The sequence below is a fragment of the Brachyistius frenatus genome, unplaced genomic scaffold (assembly GCF_029030835.1).
Source record: "Brachyistius frenatus isolate BFR_SWC_R1_liver_20210118 unplaced genomic scaffold, ASM2903083v1 Contig_2, whole genome shotgun sequence".
NCBI classification, from domain to species: Eukaryota; Metazoa; Chordata; class Actinopteri; family Embiotocidae; genus Brachyistius; species Brachyistius frenatus.
Genome location: NW_027210601.1, coordinates 55,135 through 79,362, shown reverse-complemented (window position 1 = coordinate 79,362; position 24,228 = coordinate 55,135). Strand labels below are relative to the sequence as shown.

Here is a 24,228-nt window from a genome sequence, read left to right as displayed (position 1 = left end):
TTCACGTCAGTTGTTTGGTGCTGCTTACGTCTGGAGCTGAAACGACTGGCAGACTTTCCATCTCGTGTTCGCCGCGCAGCCTGCGCAGCCACGGTGGATCGCGCGGGGATACCGTCAAAACGGCCGCGCACGCGCAAGACACGTGGCGCGCGCCGTCAGGAGAGCCCGCCTGGCTGCTGTCCCGACCCGACGCGTCCTCCTCGGTCTTGGACGGCGACGCTCTTCCCAACTCGAAACGCGAAGGCCGCTCAAAACACCTCGCCCGGCTATTTCTTCGTTGCTGTAGACTTTTTTTTGGTTTTTTTTTTGAAGCGTTTCAATCGTCTCCGCCACCGAGTTTGACACAATATTTAACGTGCGCCCTCTGCTCGAGTTTTTAGGTTCATGGGGAAAATCGCAAATGAACGCTTACAAGTATTCACCAAAAAAAAAAAAAAAAAAAAAGTGCGTAACTCGGACGCTGATTTTGATCGAGTTGCGTAACTTGGGAAACTTTCTCCCAAAGTTGATTGTTTCCTACTCCGTGCATGCCGCCGTGCTTTTATTTGTGCACAGCAGGAACAGTCTTGGAAACCTTTTGATTGCCTGCGTGTTTTTTTTTTTTTTTTTTTTCCGATTTGAAGGAGCCTTCAGAGGTTTATCCAGCACAACTTGTCGTGACCCCAAAAATGCATATCTTGGTGGCACAACAAGATTTTGTCTCGTCTAAGATAGGCAGTGAGTTACAGACAAACGACAGACAGACAGCACCAAAATGTGCCGGATCATTCGATTTAATGTAACACAATTGTCTTGGGGGAGAGGGCAGGGAGGGGGGGGGTCACCAGTTGATTGATCAGTTTGCTGGCAGATGCAGCGGCGGGGTAAGACACTGGACCAGGAAGCGGGTTCGATGAACTGTCAGATGGCGCATGAATGGCGCTTTGAGACGGCGTCGAGAGCTGAGAGAGCACTCAGCGCTGCACCTATCAACACAAAGAGGCAGCTCTTGTGTGGGGAAAGCCTGGCTGTTGTTATTCCACGGCGGCGGAAGGCAGGAGTGCCTCCCCGACCTTGAATTCATCTCATCGAGCTGATTGCTCACACAACGTAATGAAAGTGACTCACGCGGGCTTGCCATTCAGTCGCTGACAGCGTGTACATTGTACCGGCTGAGGGCTTACATCACGGTTTATTGTTGCCTGTGCCTCAGACGAAAAGGCATAAACAACAGGATCGTTTCTGTGCGGGTAGTAAAAATGGTAGTCAATGTTTAATTTGCGTATCAAACGACGCCGGGGTGAGCCATCGCCAGCGAAGATGTAGCCCCTCCTGGCGACTGTAAAATATCTCTTTGCAGCAACATTTGTGGCCAGCAGAGAGAAGCCATCTCGTTAACAGTGCGAATCGGGGAGCGTTAAATCAACCGGCCGAGTCATGTGGCCGGAGAACGTCCTGTTGCTTGAGCTGCGTGTGCGTGTGTGTGTGTGTGTGTGTGTGTGTGTGTTTGGGGGGTGGTGGTGGTGGGAAGAGGGGGGGGAGTCTTGTCGTCGCCACAGCAACAGCCTCAGTTATGTAACATCATATGGTGTGGTGTAAACAAAGCATCCAGCAATGTGTACACCCCGCCTTTTTTTTTTTTTTTTTTTTTTTTTTTTTTTTATCAGAGCTGCAGGAGAATATACGGAAACAGACATTTTGCTCCAACCGGTGCACAGCAGGCTGTTTCTGCCTCTCCGCACCCCGATGGAAAACAAAACATCCTTTATGGACACAAGTTACATTGAGACCACGTTGACATTATTGCCTCATAATTTACCTTTTTACAACCGTGCAGGAGCAGCTCTAATTGAAAATCCTGAAATATAGTTTGTGAGGGAGGCGGGCGCCTGTTTGCATTCTGCTTCTGGTCTCTGTAACGGTGTTTAAAATGGGAGACCGTCCGATGTGATACGTGTACAAGGCAAAGCTTATCTCCACAGGACAGCTTGGGTGCCAAAACCATTGTACTGTATTTATAAAAGGTGTTTATGGCCGTTTTGTGGCATATCTGCGGCAATAGAAAAGAAAAAAAAAAAGGGGGGGGGGGGAATGACAGGACGCCGCCCTATAAATACTTCAGCAGCATCAATCTTTACCCAAACGCCTCACTGTGCGCCAAGAGAAATAGGACACTCAGGCATTCCCTCATGAATACTCTCTTTCTTTGGAAGGTCGCGTTAAATAAATATGTATTTTTGATATGAAGGGAAACAAAGATAGAAAAACAGCTCAAGGAACCCCATGAACATCGGTTACAGAGGGACACAAACAGCAGTGCCTTCCCTTCAAATAAGAGCCTATTGTTTAGGAGGACAGTTCTGCTGGGCAGCTGTGCTTATTTTCTAGAACCACCCCAGGATATTAATAGCTGTGCTGCCATTCACTGCTGTACGGGGTAGTGGAAGAAGTCCCCTTCTTTTAATATGATTAAGCTGCCATCATGCTGCGCTGTCGGAGGTCGAACTGATACGGCAGAGTGTGTCAGGAGTCATGAAAAAGACAAAAGATGCATGTTTGACTCTTCAGACCTCCCCGGTGTCTCTGAGCGGACTCTCAGCTATACGTTGTAAAAGGGGGTCAAATTATTACAATCAGCTCACTCTTTTCCATCAGACCTTCATTTTGGATTGAGATAACCCCCCCCCCCCCCCCCCACCCCAAATAAAGAAAAAGCGAAGGAAAACTCCCAATAATTCAGTTCAAATACTACGAGAAGCATCTTGAAACATTTGAAGGCTTTCGATACAAGAGAGCTTGAAAACCGAATGTTACTGTTATTAAAGTCTTGGATGAAACAAAAGGAAAAAAGAAAAAAAAAAAAAAAAAGAAAAGAACTCAGGTCTCTGCAACAGCCATGGAAAGAAGGAAAAACATTTTGTATGTTATGTAAATCGAAGAAAAAGGCGTTGGTGATATCTTTAAATGTCAGATCATCAAAATTTGAGTTCACGGAGGTCTTTTTTTTTTTTTTTTTTTTTCCACAGCAAAAATTGCAACGGTAAGCTTTTCTTTCTGACTCCCAACAGTATCTTAAGATGTTTCACAATGCAAAAGGCACATCATCGGCTAACTATTTTATCATTAGGAGGAAGAGGTAACACTATTGAGGACAGCCGACCTGTGGAAAAGGTGTATATAAAGTAGTATACTTTACTTTAGAGTAACAATAAGCAGTATCATTACCTTAAGTTTAGCTGCATAAAATCTGCTAAAGCTCTGCAGACTTTTCAGCTGTTGTTTTGACCAGCAATGATAAACCAGCTTTTCATTACATCTGTTTGACATTTAAGTTTAAGGCCAAACATTTTCACGAGTTTTGATGATAAATCTGCCACCCCACTCACTGCAATATGCGTCACGGCAGCAGTTTTCAGAGGGGTCCTTCTCATTCAACAACAGGGGGAACGTGACCTTTTAAAATGTTCAGTTTGGACGGCCGTAAGACATCGTTAATCTCCGTGTTCAAAGATGTTTGGGCTGTTTGGTTCCTTCCAGTTAGTTATGTAACCGTGGTAACCCCAAGTAGCCCATCCCAGCTCAATGCGACACGAAAACACAGTGATTTAGAAAATTCCTACGTTTCATAATTAACCGATTCAAAGTGACTTTCAAGCTGACGTTAGCGGCAGCTTGTGGTCTTCAGCTGTTATTGGCAACTGAGTTATTTTTCTTATCCAGACAATGACACAACAGCGCTGAAATAAGTCCCGAAAAACAGGAGATGAGGAGATTTACTATGAAGGGTCAAAAGTCCGCGAGTGTTAAAGTAATCAATAAATTGGCTCGCTGGCCTGTGTTAGAAAACCACTTCCGCTTATATTTTCTTGTTCAAATATTGCTATGTTGAATCATAAGTGATTTACTGGTAATGACCTCTTTAAATAGAATAACCAGAACACATAAATGCGCTTCTGTGTAAATCTGTGCGATGAGGACATTTGAATAATGAATTTGAACTTTTGAATGCCATGAGATTATGAAACTGTGCCCCCACAGAAAAGCTGAGTATGATGCCGCAGTAACCACAGAGCAAACAGTTTCTCAGGTGTGATCATTTGCTGCACTCACGAGAAGCCTACGTTCAGTTGAATATCATCGGCCCGGCAGTGGAAATTAATTCAGGATGTATTATTTGTTGAGGACTTGAATTATTTAGAAAGAATATCCACATCACCTCTCCCTCCCCGCTCAGGCTCCATTACTATAAATCTAAAGACCCTTCCAGAGCAGTGCCGCATTTCTGCTGATCCTTCGAGGCACAAATGGGACCGAGTCCAGCGCCGACAACAGAAAACTCTGATTTGATCTGTGCTCTGCGTTGACTTTGGCTGACGGAGGGGCAGCTGAGGGCTCGATTAATAAACAATTGTTCTACTCTTGGCATTACTTTGGCTCAAACCAAACAAGCTGTCTTCTCAGGAAAAATGTGGTTACGCAAACACAGACAAGTTTGAGCAGCTATCCTTGTTTGGGCATTGCATTGACTTCCATTCATTGCGAACAGCCTGACCTTCACCATAAGCAGTTCAGGACCTCGGAGATGACATCTTACCTCATCAGGACCAGGATTTGGTTCCCGTAAGAACTAACGATCCCAACAAGGTCAGTGTATATACCGGAAAAGGTGACACACAGACACACACACACACAGACGCACACACAAACACCCTGCTCTGCAAAAACAAAAAAACATCTCTGTTTTTATGTGGGTGTGCAGACAGCAGTCACAGTTAAAAACAAGAAGAGCTTCTGCAACAACAGCTGCCGTTTTAGGCGAGGTTAATTGCCAAAAGGCCTCGTTGCATTGAAAGAAAGAAACTGGATCATCTTTATTTACATGAAGTCCAAAACAACCCTCATTCACGGAAAACAAATCCCCCAAAAGGACAGAATATCCGCATCGATGTTCAGATCTCTGACTGGGAAAAGACAACAACTCGTTCTTGTTCTTGCACAAAAAAAAAAAAAAAAAAGTTCCACTATTCAAATGTGCCATTTTAAGTTGTTGCAGTTGAAACAGGTGAGTCATAAAGCTCAACTGAGCCAGGAGTCCCACTCTGCAGTCTGCAGGAAGCCTGTGATATGGTGGTGGGCGGCTGTCACACAATAACTTATTAATGGGTAGATTTGCCTCACTGCAGCAAAGTTTCTTCGGGTGACGGCGTGTTTCTCAAAGACAGTTTTGCAGCAACTGCAGCTCCTGACTTGATGTGAAAAATTAGTTCAGGCTGCTGTTTCATTGAAAAAAAAAAAAAAAAAAAAAAAAAATCCAGGCAAATCTGTTCTAGCAATAGAAACAAACTCCAATGTAAATTAACTGTGTTTATTTTTCTTCAATAAACTGGCAGTGTGACGATTATGAGATGCTTTCGTGCACATCACGTCGCCGTTGCTCCACGAATACATTTCTGCACAGGCAGCTTGGTCGGAGGGTGAAATCTCTCGATTTATTTACGCATTTATCTGAGAGCTATTTCTGACTCTGGGGGTAAAAAATAGAATGACCTTTTAAGGTCGGTGATGTGTCATAGCTGGACTGGACCAAGTCAGGCTCACTGTGGTCGTATAGATCCGTGGAATACAGACACGGGATCAAAAAAAATAAAATGAAAAAATAACAACCCCGGTGCACCGCTGCACAGCCTTCTGCTGCAGACAACTCAATTAGATCATTAAAATATATCGTTTCAATCAGCCTGATTTGAACCGTTTTTAAAAGCACATCATGTTATGTTACGGGCCTTTTTCTGCAGTTGAGTGGGCTGAGAACCCGATATTGTTTCATGGTATTTTTCACATGCTTATTAAAGGAAACTTAGCATGCAGTAAAAAAAAAAAAAAAAAAATTCCCCCCATACTGGCAGCTTTTCTTGTCACTAGTTTTAAGACAACGGCCTGAGTTGTTTGCTGCTGCTTGTGGAAAATGTGAGTTAAAGCAGGGGGAAACTCAAAAGTCAGTGTGACTGTTTAAAGGTCATTTGAAGCACAACCCAGAGTTAACCCTGCATGTGGTTGATACTAAAATAATTTGACCTGTTAAGATGATAGCTAGATAGACAGACAGATAGACAGACTTTATTAAACCCTCAAAGGGCCATTTTGTTTTTGCTACAGCAGCATATACAGGTACGAGGCAAAGACATAAAAATGACAGAATAAAAAATAAAAGTAGTAAAAAATATTATCCATTAAAAAAAAGTTAAAATAGTTGTGATGACAGGATTCACCACAATCCTCTCTGGTCCTGTCAATTTCTGCTGTCCAAAAAAAAAAAAAGCAAAAAAATAAAATGCTTTTAAAGCAATTTTAGGATGTTTCAGCCTTTAACGAGCATTAATTAATTTAATCCTCTTTTAGCCTCCGACTGTCTGCAGGTTACCTGCCAGCTGCTCCACAGATTGACAGGTAAGAAAACAAATACAAGATGAACCAACTTTCATACCAACTGTGCTCATGTAATGCTGACGGTTTTAATGGTTTTCAGCATCTGAAATGGCTGTTTTAAAAAAATAATAATAATAATAATAATTATTATTATTATTTACAGTTCTTGGGCTTTTAAGATGTTGCTGCAGCTAACTGGTCTAAATTGCTCAGCACTGTTTCACAATGGACGTTGGAACTTTTCAAACAAATACTGAAAATAATTCCTGGTTTGAGAATAAGATTGAAGGTGACGACTCTTTAGAGATGTTTGTTGATCAGTACTCACAGTTACTGCTTTATACAAATGAAGGGGGAAGTTAAATGTTTTGACTTTTATGCAAATTAATTATAGATCACTGGATAATCAATCGCTTGACAGGTGATATATTAGCACATTAACTGGGATTACAAAGTGGGTAAAGAGGACAACTGCTCAGTTTTAACATAGCAGAGTATTTTATATCAGATCTGTTTTTACGCCTCCAGGTCTTGAAGAGGAACATCAGCGAGCTCATTGTCTTTGTTTCATCTAGTTGTTTTAAAGGTTTTTTGTAATTTTGTTTAGAGTATCCAGTAACACAGAAAACCTCAGGCAAGCTCGCACTAAATCACTCTGACTGTTATTATCAGTACATCTGACAGTTGTTTTCTTTGATAATTAAATGATTGTCTAGAGTGCCTGAAAATAGTGAAGTATGCCTATTATTATACCCCAGAGTTCAGATGTTTTGCTTTTTAAAGGGAAAAACAGTTGGATATATTTAATTTTAATTCATGTAAACTATTTGTCAAGTGTTTAAGAAAAAAAAAAAATCACAAAAAGTATAAATTAATATGAAACATAAATAATAGAACTTCCATTTTATTTTAATATAATCGGACATGTTTTATTGTCTCAATGTTTATGATGCTTTTTAAAAAAAAATTATTGATCTTTTCTTTCTTTTTTTGGGGGGGGGGGGGGTCATGAGATAAATAATATTTCAATTATCAACATTTTATATGTTTACAATGATGAAATGAACCTGATGTCCCACAATTTTAGTGACCTAAATTTTAAAAGGGAGATTTCCCTTGGGAATTATTAAACTATAAGATAATAAAAGCACTCGGATTGTTCCTGGGAAACCTAAATCAGAGTCTGTATACATTTAAATAGCGTTTTTATTATTTATTAACTTCAGTATTTTAGGACATGGTGCTTTGGGATGACAAATCCCATAAAAAACAAAAAAAAGCCTCTCCCAGGGAGTTGAATTGTACATATTTCAGAGTTGGGTTTTTTTGCCTCTGGTGGAGGCCACGGTTCGTCCATCTTTGTTGTTTACCGACACAGGCAGCGGTCCCGGAGCTTGAAGGCCCACTGCAAGGTCTCTGCTGCGGGTTTGTGCATGGGGAAGCCCGGTCTGTAGTGGCGGAGGGGCACAACGTGACCTGACAACAAGGAACCTCCGGGAAAACCGTCAGTCCTAAACTATGTGCAGAGGAGAAGCTAGGTGGGGGTCCTGCAGGGGGGGTTCACGACAACCGACACAACCCGCGCCTCAACGCCGGGCGACCACAGACGAGTCTTCCGGGGAGAGCGGAGGGGAGGGGGGGGGGGGGGGATTTGAAGCTTAACCGATACGGATCGACACCGGGGTGAGGTTTTAGCTCCGGTGTCGGTGCGAGCAGGCGTCTCGGGCCTGCGGTAGGCGCGCGGCCGTCGGGAGCCCCCCGCCGTCCGGGGAGGACACCCCGTGGCTGGGAGGCGGAGACGGGACCCCCGCTGACGTCAGTGGGCCTGACTGTTTCCTGCAATAGAAAGTGAGAGAGAAGGTGAAGAGAGAAAACAGAGCTGAACCCCCTGCTGACACTGAAAGGTGTGTTGCAACCCCTGACACCAGCTGCACCCGCACCTGTGAGTATCAACACGGACACTCCGCCCGTTTTTTGGTTTCGCCGCTTGTGTTTACGGCGGACGAAGCGGGTTTCCGTCCCGGTGATATAGGTCGACCTCGGTGGCTGCAGCCGGAGACCGTCGGACATGCTTCTCCCCCCCCCCCCCCCCCCCCCCCCCCGTGTGTAGTCCGGGTTAAAGCCTGCCGTGAACTTTGAGGGGGTCTCCGAGTGCGTGTTTTGCTCGAGGCGAGCCAGACGTGTTGTGGGTTTTTTTTTTTTTTTTTTTTTTGGCGCAGTGTTGTTTTTGGACTCCTGCAGCAAACCGGGCTCCGAGGAGCCAACTTGAGCTCCCGGGCAGCTCTTTGTTACTCTTTTGCACCGTAGGTAAGCCAGAAGCCGCCCCGAGCGTGTCCGCGTGTCCCGCTGCCGTCGCTTGATGCTGTTGATAAACGTGCGTGCGTGTGAGGCTGAAGGTTTGGCCGCGGCCGCGTTTTGTTGGATCGGGAGGAGGAGGAGGGAGGAAAGGGGGGTGGGGGGGGGGGGGGGGAGAAGTGTCCCATTGCGGAGACGGTGAGGGGTTTTCCCTGGCTCCTCCCTCTCTTGCAGGGCGTTCACGTGTTGCAACAGGCACAAAATACGCTATTCCCACGCGTTGTTTTCGCTGACTTCATTGCGCGCAGTTAAATCTGAATCCGGTGCTTAAATTCTTGCTTGCACCTCGCGGGACGTGCAGCGTGGAGCGGGAAGCGGCTCCGCACCGCTCCGTGTTTATATCTGCCCATGTTTGTCTCGCGAACGCACTCCCGTCAAGTGTGTGTGTGTGTGTGTGTGTGACTGTGCGCATTTCTGCTTTTACATAACACCCGTGGTCTATCCTCAGGTGTGAACGGAAACCATCCCTCATTAGTCACCTGCTGAGGACGCGCTGGTGTTTTTTTTTTTTTACCCCCCTCCTCCTCCTCCTCCTCCTCTCGTGTCAGTATCAGGGTGTTTCCTCAGATATCTGTGCACATACATACATACATACATGCATGCATGCATAGACAAGACGGACTGACAGACGTGCACGTCTCTCTCCTCCGCGTCGTCGACCCCGTGAAGCGGCACCGGCGCGGCGGCGCGGCGGCGGCGGCAGGTGAGGAGCTCTTCATGCGTCTGTCGCGCGACTCCACGCCGAGCTGCATACGGTTTTCTATGCGACCCGGTGCGGCGAGCATCCGCCGTGAGATGATGTCATTGCTCCAGCGCCACATGTTACCACCTGTATGGAGACAAATCATCATCCAGTTGTAGTAAGTGTTATGTAATATTGGGAGGGTGGGGGGGGGGACCAAGGCTGGTTCTTGAAGCACTGCTGTTCCTGCAACGTGCATGCTTGTGGCAGGGGGTGTTTTTTTTGTTTTTTGTTTTTTTTTGGGGGGGGGACATGATGGAGATGATGCAAGGGCAAGAAAGCTTAACAATGTCATTAAATCAGTCGGCTGTCGATGGTCTGATTTCCTGTCTGTGCAGAGGTGAGCTGAGGCTTTGCAGTTGTTTGTGTGCACGTCTGCGGGGTTTAACGTTTAACTTCAGAATTTGCATGACGGCAATATTAAGCTGTTAATCTTTAAAAGGGCATCGAAAACGGCGGATGAGGGTTCGGACGCGCGTCTCTCCGGCTCTGCCCCGCCATCGAGCTCCCAACAGGAAGATTTCGGACAGTTCATCACCACCGCCGCACGCAGGACCTCACTGTTTGCGTCGTTCGTCAAAGTGCAGAGCGGGATCCTCCGTGTCGGCCGCCGACACGTCAGTCAGACCGCAAAAAAAAAAAAGAGCCGCCGACCCTGCACCTCTCCGTCTGAGGTCAGAGCGGCAGATAGCAGCTGCTGCAGAGGTTATATTGATATGGGTGGTGGTGGTGGTGGTGGTGGTGGTGTTGTGGGCACGCACATCTTCACACCTCCTCCCACTGACAGCAGACAGAAGGCCGAGTCGCCGCCGCCGCCGCCGCGTGCTGTTACGTCAGAGGAGATGGTCTGAAATGAAAAGTGCGGCCGAAGCACCTGTTTGAGGGACAAACTCAATCAGCCGCTCTGTCCCGGACTCTCGGGACAGCTGCGGAGAGGAGTTCCTCGCTGCACAGAGCCTCATTGATCTGTGGAGCTCACGTTGAACCGCGTCAGACTTAATATATAGTGTTTATATATATATCTATATCTATATGTCTGTGTGTTTTTCTGTAGATGTACCCAGACTGTGGCTCAAGGAGTCGACTCCTCAAGGTTGAAACCCGCTTTCCCCAAGATGCACCTGTGAACTGAGGCGGAAAGATGCCGCGCACCAAGCAGAACAACCCGAAAAATTTAAAAGGTGAGTCTGCACCCGGCGCTGAAGAGTCCTCAAATGGTTTTTTTTTTCCTCTGCTGGCCGGCTGGTCGAAAGTTCAAGAGTTTGATCCGCAGCGCCCGCTTGTTGATCTGTGTAAGACGTGAGACCGGGGTTGAAATAGTGCCGTTATTTCCTTCGCGCGTGTCCTGAAAGAGTCACCGCGGAAAGAAGAAGAAGAAGAAACGGGGAAAGACAGAAGTCGGATAAGAGGAATTATAGCCTTAAAATAACACTGCGACGTTGCAGGATCACGTACAGTGATTCATGGCGACGTCATAAAGTCCTGAAAACTTGCCGGCTCTAATGTTAAAACGGCTCGATTGTAACTTGTTGTCAGCTGTTGTTGTGGTGGAACGGAGGACACGTTGATGTTTACTGTGTTGAGCGGTTACTGTCGCCTGGGCGAGTCAAAGGCACTGATGTGATTTTCCTCCCAACACGTATAGTTTGTTTCTACCCTCACGTGTTTCCTAAAATTGTTCCCCTGGTTCGGTTTAGGCACAAAAAAAAACAAAAAACACTTTTTTTTTCAAAAGGATGATTTTTCCATCAGATTGGCGTTGAGATATTTAAAGGCGACTCTCTCCCACCGTGCGATGGACACTCGGGAGGTGGTGTCCTGTCCGTCCTTCACTGGAGCAGTTTGTTGCAAGCAGGTGGATGTTTCTTGAAGCCGGTCTCGTCTCTCGATGCGTGTTCCCCGCGAGCCCCGCCCACCTGAGTGGAAGCCCCGCCCACCGGAGTGGTAAGGAAGCGGAGGCCCGTGAAGTCCAGAGGAGAGACGACAAGCCCACGCTGAAGTTTATTAGCAGTGTTTGTCTGTGCTTTGTTCTTGTTGCAGAAGTAGAAGGCGATTTTGTGAGAGCGATTTTTTGTTGTTGTTGTTGTTGAAAATGACGTCATGGCGGTTTTGATGGGACGTTGCTAAGGTAACGCCGCCGCCTTGCAGTGGTACGGTCCGTAGTGGAAAAAGGACTCTTAAATATCTATTGGAAATATGTCTTCTTGGTATCGACGGAGGTTATGAAAATAGTGGCAGGCGTTACCAACCACTTTTGCCTGATGGAAACCCCCCACCCCTCCCCCCTCCTCCTTCACCCCCCCCCCCCCAAAAAAAAAAAAAAAGAAAAAACCCGACCAGAGTGAGTACTGGAAGTGGAAACAGGGCTTTAGTGTCTTTCTCTCCCACATGACCTTAAAGCTGCTGCAGAATGGAACGTGGCTTTCTGTTTTGATCGAGGTTCACTCAGCAATACAGTCGAATTTTAGAGAAAAATCCCACGCGCAGCTCTCAAAGCAGCGGCCGCTTCGACGCGTTTCGCCGGCAAGTTTGTTCCGTTTTTGGAACCGACTTCAGTTTTCGACGGCGTGCCTATTCGCGCCGCGGACTTGGGACGGCGGCGCGGCGGTCGTTCAGTCGGGCTTCTGCTCTCCGCTTCGCCGACGGGAAAGACGCCGCTTCGTGCGGCGAGTGTCGGAGTCAATATTGAAGTCGGGAGCATCCTGCCGCGGCGACGCGGAGCCCCGATTGGCTCCGAGGACTCCGTGTTATGTCGCGAATTGACAGATTTGCGTGTCAACAGACGTTTGCGGTTCACAGATCTGCGAATGTGCAGCGTTACATGCTGGGTGTGAAACTGTGCATCACCGCCGTCCCCCAGCAGTCGATCCTCGCAGCACATTTCCTCGCGTCTGTGCGCGGCGAGCCGGAGTCCCTCTGGTTTATTTATCATATAAACACTTCCTGTGTGCAAGTGGTGGTTGTTGTTGTTGTTTTTTTTATTTGTTTTTTTTAAATCGCTCTTAGTTGGCCAAACGACATAAATGATTGGGTTTGAGAACAAGTGCGTTTACTTTGCCCAAGGTGTGATCGGATGGACGATCTTTATATCGGGAGCGAGGTCAGAAACGTTTCAGTGCGGGGCAGCTGTTTTAAAGAAGCAATGAGAGGGAGGAAAAAAAGTCAAACGTGTAAAGATTCAGATTTAAATCCTTTGTTCTCGTCTCTTTGAAGTCAATTTTTGTGTATTTGAAGCCGGTTTTTTTTTTTTTTTGTCCTTTTGAAGTTGTTTTGTTTCTTTGTTATAATTGTCTCTTTAAAGTCAGTTCGTACTTTTGTGGTATTTGTTTGTTAATTTGAGGTAATTCAGTGTCGTTGAGGTTGTTTTTCAACCTTTTGACTCTCATGCAGTTGTTTTGTGTGTCTTCGTTATAAGTTTGTGTCTTTTTGAGGTAGTAATTGTTTGCATCTTTGAAGTTGTCTGATGTGTCCTTGTAGTATTTTTTTATTTATATTTTTTTTGAACTCGCCTTGCGTTGGAAACTTCCAAGCAGTTTGACTTCTGTTTTTTTTCTGTGACGAAACTTGAACTCAAAACTTGTTGGCACTGAAAAATGGGAACAATGTAAAAGGAGCTGCGACAGAAACATGAATCTTGTGTTGTTTCTTCTTCGTTGGTTTTGCGTGGCTGGTTTTCTCGCGTGTCCTCCGGGAACCACCAGCGGGACGAGAGTTGTCCGTTTTGGTGAAATGTCGACGGAAATACGGAAACAAAACGGTTACAAGTGTCTTTCTGTCTTCGTAAAATCAGGAGCTCGCACCGTCTTAAACTCGGTAAATAACTTTTTAAAGGCAGACGCAGCAACGCTTTTTCATTTCCCCTCGGATACAGCACCGCGTCAGTCGGGCGTGACTTTCCCTCCTCGTCCACGGTTGAATGTGTTGGGTTTGTTGTGGGGTGGACCCACTTCAACGCCCTCGTCATTCAGTAACTTGTCGAGGCATTTGTTTGGCTTCTTGTTGTGCCTTTTGACCCAGTTCGTCACCTCTCCAGTCGAGCCTGCGCTCAAGGCATTTCCTCTATCGGGCAGGAACTGCTAATTGCGCGGCGTGCTATCACATGCTTAAACTCTGCTGTGGAGAATGTCTTTTACTGGAAACTCAGAGCAGCGTCCTCAGACTGCCCCGCGGCCGTCACATGACGACACTCAATGCCCAAAACTAGCTTTAAAAAAAACCCACAAAAAAAACACTCGGCTTGAAGCGAAACGAGTCTCCGGCAACTTGTTTCCTCCTTTTTGTAACACTCGCGGCGATTAATCGAAAGCTTCGCATGGTATTTCATTCAGTTTTCTGGACCCTCCTCTCGGGTCTCTCCTGCCTCGGAGGCCCGATTATAAAAGAAAAGAACCGCACCAACATTTTCCCTCCAGTCGGCTGAAATCTGACTCGATGCACTTCATCCTGTCAAGAGGACAAAGAATATATTATTTTATTGACACCCGGCTGCACTGCTCGCAACCGATCGCAGTTTTCATGGTGAATATTTTACATACTTCTGTTTCTTCAATGTCAGTTTATTGTTTTAAACCTCCGCTTGCCAAAAAAACTATAAAACAACCCTGCAGTGAATTTTTACTTCCATTTTATAGTAAAAAAAGAAAACGTAATAAAACGTGTGTTTGAAGTCCTGGTTAGTAGAGCTAAAACAATTTATATGCAAGTCCTTGTTTGCTTTTTTTAATTCAGTTGAGGGCTATTGTTTAAGTACATGATCTCCTCTTGTCTGTTATCTTGAGGCCATGTGCAAATACAAAACTAAACTCACAACAAACACACACACACACACACACACACACACACACGGCTCGGCATGAAGAGCTGCAGCGAGCAAACAAACAAAGGAAATTACGCCGATGCAACATACAAGACATTGTTCAAATGTCAGAAAAATAAATAAAAATACACGTCATAAATACCTCACAGCCCAAACATCATGTATTTTTCTTATCTCATTTTCACCTCACGTCGCATCTTCATTTTACGGCAGCAATCTGAGATTTTTTTTTTTTTTTTTTGCAATTGCAAAGTTTCTGTCGATCAGCAAATGAATCGACTCGATTCTTTCGGCCCAAAAAACATGAAATGGTATTTTGCATTACTTCAAACCGTAAATGTCAAACAAATAAATGATTATTCATGGTTCACGTACACATTGTAGTGACTAGTTTTTGTTGTCACTGTGGCAAAGAGGTGTGAAATGAACTCGTTTCAAACGGGGGGACTGAATATTATACTGTTTTTACAGGAATCAATACTTATAAAGATGAAAAAAAAAAGTGTGTAAAATCACATATGATTAATAAATAATCCTACTGTGACCGCAACACCTCCATTTATGTAAAACAAATTGTGATGCAGAAAAATCCTCTCCACATTACGAGCCTGATTTAAAAAAGTCTGTAAATAAGATTGCATAATTGCAGAAACTCCAGGAAGCACAAGTGTATCTAATAAACTGGTGACTGCAGAAATGAACAGGAAACACGCAGATGAGGGAAGAAGTGTGTGTTTGTTTTTGCTTTGGAGGAATCCGACGCTGTAAACGCAGAAACAAGAAGAACCGTTTGCTGTTTTACTTTTTTTTCTTTTCTTTTCTTTTGGTAAAGAAGGAAAACCCTGTTCTCAGGCGATCCGTGAATCATTTCCCCCTCGCGGGACCCCGACCGTGAGATTCATTCGCGAAACTCGACAACACACCAACATTTTTTTGTTATTTTTTTACTGGCACCCTCCTCGAGGCTCATGCAGCTTAATAGCGCTGCTCGTGTGCACCGTCAGGAACGATCTTGTGACGCAGTTTGCGGGCGGCAGTGGAGGAAGTCAGGAACTCCTCTTCCTCCTCCTCCTCCTCCTCTTTGTTTACTTTTGTCAAACAGCTGGTCTCCAAGCAGCTCCGGTGCAGCGGTTCCCCTTCAAAGAAGCACACTCGCTCTCCGTGGACACCGGCAGGAACAGACGCAACACTGGAAGACCTAAAATCATCAAATATTCAGCCTAGTTGGTTTAAGGAAAATAAACCGTATAATTACAGACACTTTGGTTTTCAGTGTCGTTGATGTCTTTCAGTGGTTTAAAGTTTAAACGCTCACCGGACTAGATCACGTGACACCTTTTTGTGGCTGCACGCCTTTTTACCGCATTACGGGTAAAAGGATCTGCGGGTTGTAGGTGAAATATATTTCACCATTTCTCACACAAGTTTAGAAACTGCGATTTTTAGGTTGTTTTTACGGCCCACCTGGCGTCACACCAAACTGCAACGATAAGTCCCGGCCTCGAACACCGGCCGTCCGGGTGGAAGTTCTGCGTTTGTTTCATCCGACCTCTGGGTGACCTCCTCCCTTCTTCAGATTTGATCCTTTTTTTTTTTTCGTCCTTCGTTACGCAGCCGTCTTCCACCCCGGTCATACACGCGTGTACTTTTCACGCCCGGGCGAGGCAAAGCGTGACAATGACACGGTATCCTCTAAATGGCCGGGCGGGCGTATTACACGCTTTGGTGTGATACTGCGTTAGTGTAGCAGAGGCGTGTGAGGCCGAAATATTAAAACCTCAGAAGAGGCAGCAGATTTTTCACGTTCTTTTTCACGACTACAAACATTTCAAAACAGTGATTTAAGTTTTCAAATGTCAGAATTGTATCAAAAGTAGCTGGAAGTAATTTTTGATGGCAGAAACTTGGACCTGAAAGATCTTTTAAAGCTCACGTTTCAACTGGAAAAAAAAAAAAAAAAAAAGTCTGGAGTCGCCCATTTATAGTCAAACTCTTCCCACGGAACAAGGAAGTTGGATTCTCAACACCATCTGTGACAAAAAGGTAAGAGATATTTACGATTTTTTTTAATTTTTTTTTTTTGCAGCAAATTAAAAAAAGAACACCAGCTTGTATAAAGAGAGACTCTGGTGCCGTCACGTTTTAGCCAGTGAAACCAGAGACACAAATATTTGACGATTGTAAGAAAATAAAAGCTCGTTTTGTGTGTGTGTGTGTGTGTGTGTAATTTTCAACAAAGAATGAGGACCATTAATAGACTGAATAGTATTATGATGAAATAATAACACATGGGTTGTGTAGAGTTTGTCTTGAGACTATTATCAACATGCTCTGGGCGCGAATGCTTTCTGTTACATAACTTGGAAGATGCGTTGCAGTTCAAAGTTGGTCATAAGTCATCGTTCTGAGTTGCAGGCGGCGTCTCGCCGCGAGGACGCCGGCATCGACCGCTTCGTCCCGGCTGGTCCGTTCCTCCAGACCCGGTGAGGAAGAAGCGTCAGCTCGGAGGTCGACGGCCTCGTGATGAAAGTGACGAAGGAAGCCCAGCATCCTCTTCAGCAACATGATGATGTTTTTTTTTGGCTTCGCAGCGATTCCCTCCAAACAATGTGACGACCCCAAATCTCAAAACCCCGTTCGCAGACTTCAGGTAAATCCGGTGGAAAAAAATACAACTAAGAAACCGGTCGTTACATTTCCGTGTGCGTCTTTTGACTTTAGAGTCATCGGTGTTGGTTAAAGAGCAATTTAATATTCCTTATTTAAAAACGGTCCTTTATCAGTATCGGCCTTCAAAATCTGAGTGTTGTTTGAACTGTCTTATCTTTACTGTGCATCTGAGCTCGTGCTGTTGTGGGACTTCAGTTTCTCTGTGTGCGATCAATAAAGTTGATCTCAACTTGTAAAGCATAAATATATGTTGTAGCACAAAATGTAAATATATTTTAAACCCTTGTCTGCAGCGCCTCCTTTTTTGTATGTACTCCGGTGTCTACAGGTTGTTGTTGTTTTTTTTACATGTGAAACAAGTGTTTTGTAGGATAACTGTAAGACGAAATAAAAAAAAATAAAAGCAAAATGAATTGACTAAAAAGAAAATTGTGTCTTCGATGCCCTACATTTTCATGAAAATATAGTGTTATTTTCAGTTTGAGCCAATAATTACTCAGATTTTTACATGCAAAATTATTAAGCATTAAATATAAGTTCGTAAAATAACTTTTTTTCAATTTTACAATTGAAGAAACACCTTGTCAGTGTTGTTTGGTGAACTACAAGGTTACACAGACACGCTACATGCAATAATCTCTTTAGTCGAGTGTACTGTATATATTATAAATGACCTACTATATAAAAGTGGAGCACAAAAAAAACAAAACATAAACTCCATAAATAAAGAAAGGTGCCAATATGCAAAGTATAAACTGAGATTTTGCAAATTGTAATCGATCAAATCCGAGTTAATTTAAAAAAGTTAATTTCATAAACAAATTTAACAAATTTATTTTCCCATCACTTTCCTCAAGCATATTTCAGTCATGAGGCTTTTAATTTTTTTTTGTTTTAATGTTTGGTAAAGTGATTTGGTTTCGATTTATGCTGCTGCCCCCCTCCTCCCCCCGTTTCCCAGCTAACGCAGAATAATGAAATCTTAAATGAAACTTCAACAAGTGTTTCTTGTCTTGCTGCAACTCTGTGGACGAACTCCATCTCCCCCCGCGCAGTGTTTGTAACGGTGGTAAAAAAAAACCACAAGAGAGTGCCGTGCTGCTGGATGCAGGATGTGTGGCTCAGTCGACGGAAAAATGTGACCCCGAGGTTGAAACCCACTGATTCAGAAAAGAGCAGCAGTTTTTTTTTCAACCTCTCGCTGCAGCGACGCCGAGCTGCCGTCCGCCGTCGCTCCTTCGTCTGCGTTTGGTGCCCGTCGCCCGTCGGCGTGCCGTTTCCTCGGCGTGCCCCTGAAAGTGCCCAGACTTGTTAGCAGCGCCAGTGTTTATTGAACTGACGCTGCATTCCTCTTGTCTTATAAAATAAAAAAAAAGAAATAAAAAAAAGAGGCTCCTCTCGCCGAAGCCCAACAGGTCTGGTCCCCCCCCCCCTCCTTACCCCCCACCCCACCCCCCCACCGCCCCCGGCCTTCGGCGGACAACACGCTGCGTGATAAATGGTGAACAACTGCAGTGAAAAAGCGGGTACTTTTAACAAGCTGGAAAATGTTTAGCTCATAAAGCCCAAAGCAGGGAGACCGAGTTTCCCCATCCCTCCTCCGGGCCTCACTTGTGCTGACACGGATGTTTATGCACAGAAATAAAGTTTGTGTATCTTATTACGCTAACCTGGTGGCTGATTAATGTGTAATTTGCGTTGATGGTGGATTTACTAGAACCTTAAAACAGGTGCAGAATCGTCTCTGCGAGCCAAAACCCTGGATTTGATTTGTCTCTGGGCTCAGGTTGTTTTTCACTGCCTCGGTAATTTGCAACAAACTGACATCGGTTTCCTGTTAATGATCAACCGTGTTTCTGACCTCAGCGCTGACTGCGGTTAAATATCCGGGGCCAGAATCAACTGCGGCAGCAAGCGGCCCGCGCTAAACCAGAGTTACACGCTAACGGACACACGGCCAAGCGCGGGACACACACACAAGAGTTGTTTGTTTGTTTATTTGATTTAAAGCTGCAAGCCTTCCCCGGGCGTCGCGTTCGAGAGAGCCGAACCCCGTTTAAAGCGCTTCGCGAACGCCTCTTTTGCTCCGATCTCCTGCGTCGGCCTCTCTTCCAGTTGCCGGGTCGGAACTGAGCAGATCGACCGCTTACGTCGTCGAGCCTCTTTTGTTTTTGTTGATTTTGTGTAACGTTTCGAATCGCTCCGATTACCCAACGAGAGGGAACTCTCGGCGTCTCTCCTCTGTGCGTAAAAAAAAAAGAAAAAAGAAAACGGCGCGAGAACGCGACGAACCCGACTCGGCTGTCGGCTCCGTTCCGCTTGACGAGACCTTTCGCAGGGAGTTTCTGCTCATTGTTTAGCTTGGCGGCGACAACGCTACTGTTCTGGTTCATTGTCAGCGCTCTCACAGCTTTTTCTCCGGCTTTAAAAAAAAAAAAAAAAAAAAAACCTCTAAACAACCTGCAAAGCTCTAAACCGTCAACAGATGCAGTGACTCGCTGGCGAACCGAGTGGAGCCTTTCAGCGCCTCGAGGGTGTTTCCCTTCGGAGCCGGTAGAGACCAAAAACAGAGCTGAAAAGAGACAAATACTGGACTTGGACTCACCAGGTGGCCAGAAACTCAACTCCAAATCAATTATAATATCGCTCTGTCGCTGCTGCATTGTGCTTGCAAGCAAGTTTCCTGTATCGCATAATGAAATGCAATACTTCAAGGTCATATTATGACCACCGGTTGATGATACTTCAGCTTTAAAATCGAGACATCTTGCTTCCTCCCTGTATCGGTGGACAGCAAAAAAAAAAAAATCTGGATAAGTTTTCCTGGCAACTGTGTGTTTTCTGCCTCGACACACTCGTCTTCCACTTGTGGGTGCGCGAACGCACACTTGAGTGCTTAAGAGCGCGAGCGTGAGCGCCGAGAGGGGCATTCGGCGAACCGGCGCATCCCGGAGCGCGCCGACGTCAGTGAGCGAGAAGGCCGAACGACCTTCAGCCTTTTTTTTTTTTTTTTTTTTCCCCCCGAGCACAAACGAAGCAGCCCGACGGCTCCTCCTGGCTGTTGGACGCTGAAATACAGACCTCTTCGAATTCATAACCGTTCACAATCAGAGGTACGGCGGAGGGGGGGGGGAAACGTGGTCCATCTGATAGTCGGAGGGGGGATTCAAAACTCGAATCGCGTCCCAAAACACTCCCGAGTCTCTTGTTAAAAGCGGAGACGACGTTCAAGTCCGTCTTGTTTAAACGTGCCGTGCGGTAACGAGCACGGCCTTCTCGCCGCTGACAAAAGAGGCGCACAGAAAGAGTTAAACATCCTGGCCCGAGCCAATGGATTTTTACATGTTGTGTCATGCTTAGGCAGCCAAACCAGTGTTTCCGTACGGTCCCTTCAAATTACAGTGCGCGACTGCAGCGAGATTCACACAAAGGGAACTTCTCTCCCAGAGGCAGGAATAAACCGGGGTTTTAGCAACAGTAACTACAACAGACAGGCTGAAACTAGTTCAGGGATGTCTGTTGGACTCGGTGGTAACCTCAGAGAAGGTTTCACTTCGACAGGGAGGGACCGGGCGGCGGGGAATTTTTATGGCCACATTTTGTGTGAATGAAATTGAATCTGGCGAAAGAGGGAAGGCTTCCCTCCGCCATCCTGAAATGTGGGTTAATGTCTATTCCTTGTTTTTAACCGAAGAGTAAAAGCTTATATTTGAGTCCTTTTTCACAGCGTGCGGTCTTTAATGGCAGGGCTTCCACTCGAGAGTTCAGACACTGCGCAAAAGGAATTTTTGATGATGGAAAATGATGATGATTATCGGAGAACGGGGACTCGCGCCCGCTTTTTATTTATCCCCCCTCCCCATTTTGTGTGAGCTCTAATTGAGAGTCGTACCTCACAACCGGCCGCGGTTTTAATCACCCCGGGTGTCTTGCTCGGTGAAGGGCGGTTCCTCCCTGACAAATCGTCCCTCGGGGCAAACGACGCGGCGGAGGCCAAGAGGGAAACCTCCCCAACACCTGGCAACATCTGGTTTTGAGGAAACCGATTTGTCAGTTCGCTAATTTTTCGAGGACTTCAGACGGCAGACCGTTTCTGTAATTTGTTCTTTTATTATTTTTGGACACGCTCTTCAGGCTGCGTGTTAACCACGCCGACGGTCTAAAATTCACTCAAATAAGAAATCATAATCATTGCCTGTGAGTAAATGTCCGCAACTGTTTTATTTCATTTGAAATTGCTTTCATTTACACCTTGTTTTTATTTTCCAATAAATGCTGCGAATCTCAGCTGCAGTTCGTTAACGGTCGTCTTTGAGCCGATGTTTCGACGCCTCACTTTATTAGAAGTTGGGGGAGTTTTTCCTTCCAGCTGTGGCTCTTGTGGGAATTGTTGAATTGTGGGTTTCTCTCCATAATGTTTTCAGGACTTTACTACTTTAACGGCCCCGAGATGACGCATGTTGTGATTTGGTGCTAGATAAATAAAACCGGATTAAATATCTTTGGGTTATGGACAATATCTCAGGAGCTTACTCGTATTTGGCATAAAAAGCTTCACTTGCTCTCACGGACGTACAATAAGACTTTGGGGGTCAAAGGTCAAAGGTCACCGTGACCTCACAACACACATTTGGGGCCGTAACTCAAAGAATTCATACTTTAATTATGCCAGCAGTTTACACAATAGGATACAATTATGAAGTGAGGACCTTTTATATCCGAAAGGTCAATTTAACTGTGAAATCACAATGTTCTGCAAAAAAAATTCACAACTGTTGGGTTTATTGGCCAAGTACATTTTTGAAATTTAATTTAATTTAACCAGGAAAGGTCCTGTTAAATTTTTTTTTTTTTTTTTTAAATCTCTCACCTAAGGGAGCCTTCGCCAAGACGGGCAGATTAAAACAACTCAAACCCAATTTTAAGATATAACTGAAGTATATAAACGCTCGCAATTAATTTACACACTAATCAGACATGCGGCAGAACAAGAAACAAGTCAAATAAACTTGAAAAAAAATTCATCCCCGCTGTAAATCACAACGTGAGAGGCTTTGAATTGAATAATGCTCGATCGGGTCGATGACTAGAAGTGCTCGGTGGCTCGTAGTGGAAGTCGTCATCGTGGCCTTCGCTTCCGGGTCTGCGTTTGAGTCGCGTTTTACACTTCTGTGGTTCGGTACGCCGATTGTTGAGTCCCGCTCGAGCTTCTCTTCTGCCCACCTGGCGTAAAAAAATTTAAAAAAACACTCGCCGTGTGCAGACTCTCAGTTTGAACGTCTGTCAAACTCCCTGTTTATGAGACGCTGGTGACTAATACCGAGGCCAACACCGCCCGCCCGGCCCGGCCCAGGAAAGGTGCGTGTTTTTCAACCACGTGCATTCGCGAGTGTTTCTCCCTCCGCCGCCTCGCGTTGTTTTCTCCCCGGCTTCGCCCCGAACGAGAACCGCTGCCCAATCAGTCAAATTATCGGGCTTTCACTTTCCAGACCGAAGCGTCGGTGAAGGGCTCAGGCGGGCCGAGTCAAATTGGAGCTAACGAACGGTGACCTCCTCGTACTCGCCGGGCGAGTGTGCGCGTCCCTCCACAGGTGAGCTCCCGCGGCCTGCCGAGACACTTCCTGGAAACTCGGTGGAGCGGCATTGATGTTGGCAACTCGGAAAGGTGAGCGTCGGCGTCGGAGCGGGGATGAAAAACGGGGCGGGGGGGGGGGTGGGGGGCTGGATTTAAACCCCCCCCACCTTTTGCTCAACGTCAGCGCGGGGACCCACAATAGTGGAAAGAAATTGTCCCTGCGGTGGTGAAAAAAAAAAAAAAAAAAACCCGGGGCCGATGGCGAGGCTGCGTGTCGCATCATTTGGGAATGTGCTCGTGACACACCGAGGAGGCGGCGAGCTCTCGTACGCACCGAGGACGTACAGTAATGTCGTCTGCCGAGAAGCGCCCCGACAAAACCCGCCCCTGTTCGGCGGGCTGCCGTCTCCCAGGGGGGGGTTGTTTTTATATTAATTTTTTTTATGATTGTGGGGAAAATGTGAGGCGAGTTAAGCTGCTGGAGTTCAAGTAAATAAATAATAAAACAAATAAATAATAAAAAAAAAAAGCTTCGGAAAAACTGCTCAAATACATTTTTTTTTTTTTTAAATTTAAAAAAAGGAACCAACGTCTGCCAGCCGGAAACCCTTAAAAGGGAGGTTGTGTGGGGGCGCTTTTCTGTGTGTGTGTGTGTGTGTGTGTGTGTGTGTGTGTGTGTGTGTGTGTGTGTGTGTGTGTGTGTGTGTGTGTGTGTGTGTGTGTGTGTGTGTGTGTGTGTGTATGCAGAGCTGGCATTGCTTAATGGTTTGCACAAGCAAAGCCCAATGTAGGGGTTGCCAGGGAAACAGAGCAGCATGAGTCTCGGTCTGCAGGTGCTGTTCTTGTGTCCTACTGCTGGAACCTCCTACGAATGCGGAGGGAGGCGAGAGGGGCGCAAAAAAGACGAAGGAGGGCAGAAAAGGGAAGGTGGGGAGGAGGGGGTAGTGGTGGAGGGGGGGGGGAGGCAGCTAAAGGAGGAATGCACAACAAATGGTAAAAAGCAGGGTGAGATAGGATAATTACGGCGGTAACACGGGACGACAGCGGGGTCAATGGACAGAGCGGGGCGCGAGGGACGCCACAGAGGAAGTCTTTCACTCCGAAGGTCTCTGCCGGAGACGCAGCTCGTTAAAGTTAATCTGATCAGCAATTTAACTTCAGGTAAAAGACACCGCGGCGATCTCACGAAGTCCGAATCGAATGGCATCAGATTAACTTAAAGGCTGCAGCTGCAACGACACAAATCAGACGCAGGGACCAAATCGCTGGACGTCACCTCTTACACACCGAGACGTTGTTGGGATTCTTCTTATGTCAGATCAGTTTATTAAAAAAAAAAATGATTTGACCTTGAATATTTAGTCACTAACTGACAACTGACATCTGACCTTTCGTAGACTAAACCATTAATAACTTTATAACGGGGAAACAATCATCACATGAATCGTTAATTAAAGTGATCAATAGTTTCAGCCCTCGCAGCACAACTGGGGAAAAGAGGTCAAAAGACCGTCAGAAGACCACGGTCATAGTTTGACTGACTCCTTCCTCTCCACATGTTAAATTATCATCAGTGCAAGCCGGTGAAGAAACTTAGATTCGGTAAAGTGCTTTAGTTGAGTGAGATTTTGTTTGTCTTAAGAATGCTGAAATTGTTGTGAAATT

General features: G+C 45.6%; 1 protein-coding gene across 3 annotated transcripts in view; it reads left to right on the top strand.

Annotated features, from left to right (window-relative positions):
- The first annotated feature begins 8,237 nt into the window (after window positions 1-8,237).
- hivep1 (HIVEP zinc finger 1) overlaps window positions 8,238-24,228 on the top strand; it is a 54,522-nt gene continuing 38,531 nt past the window's right edge. Inside the window, exons 1-2 of one of the 3 annotated variants that reach the window (XM_069691599.1) lie at window positions 8,238-8,309; window positions 10,557-10,683. In XM_069691599.1, the coding sequence (XP_069547700.1) occupies window positions 10,644-10,683 (40 nt within the window). In that variant the 5' untranslated portion in view covers window positions 8,238-8,309; window positions 10,557-10,643. Of the gene's footprint in view, window positions 8,348-9,364; window positions 9,621-10,556; window positions 10,684-24,228 lie in introns of those variants that run through there. The other 2 variants (XM_069691583.1, XM_069691592.1) reach the window with 2 other exon arrangements.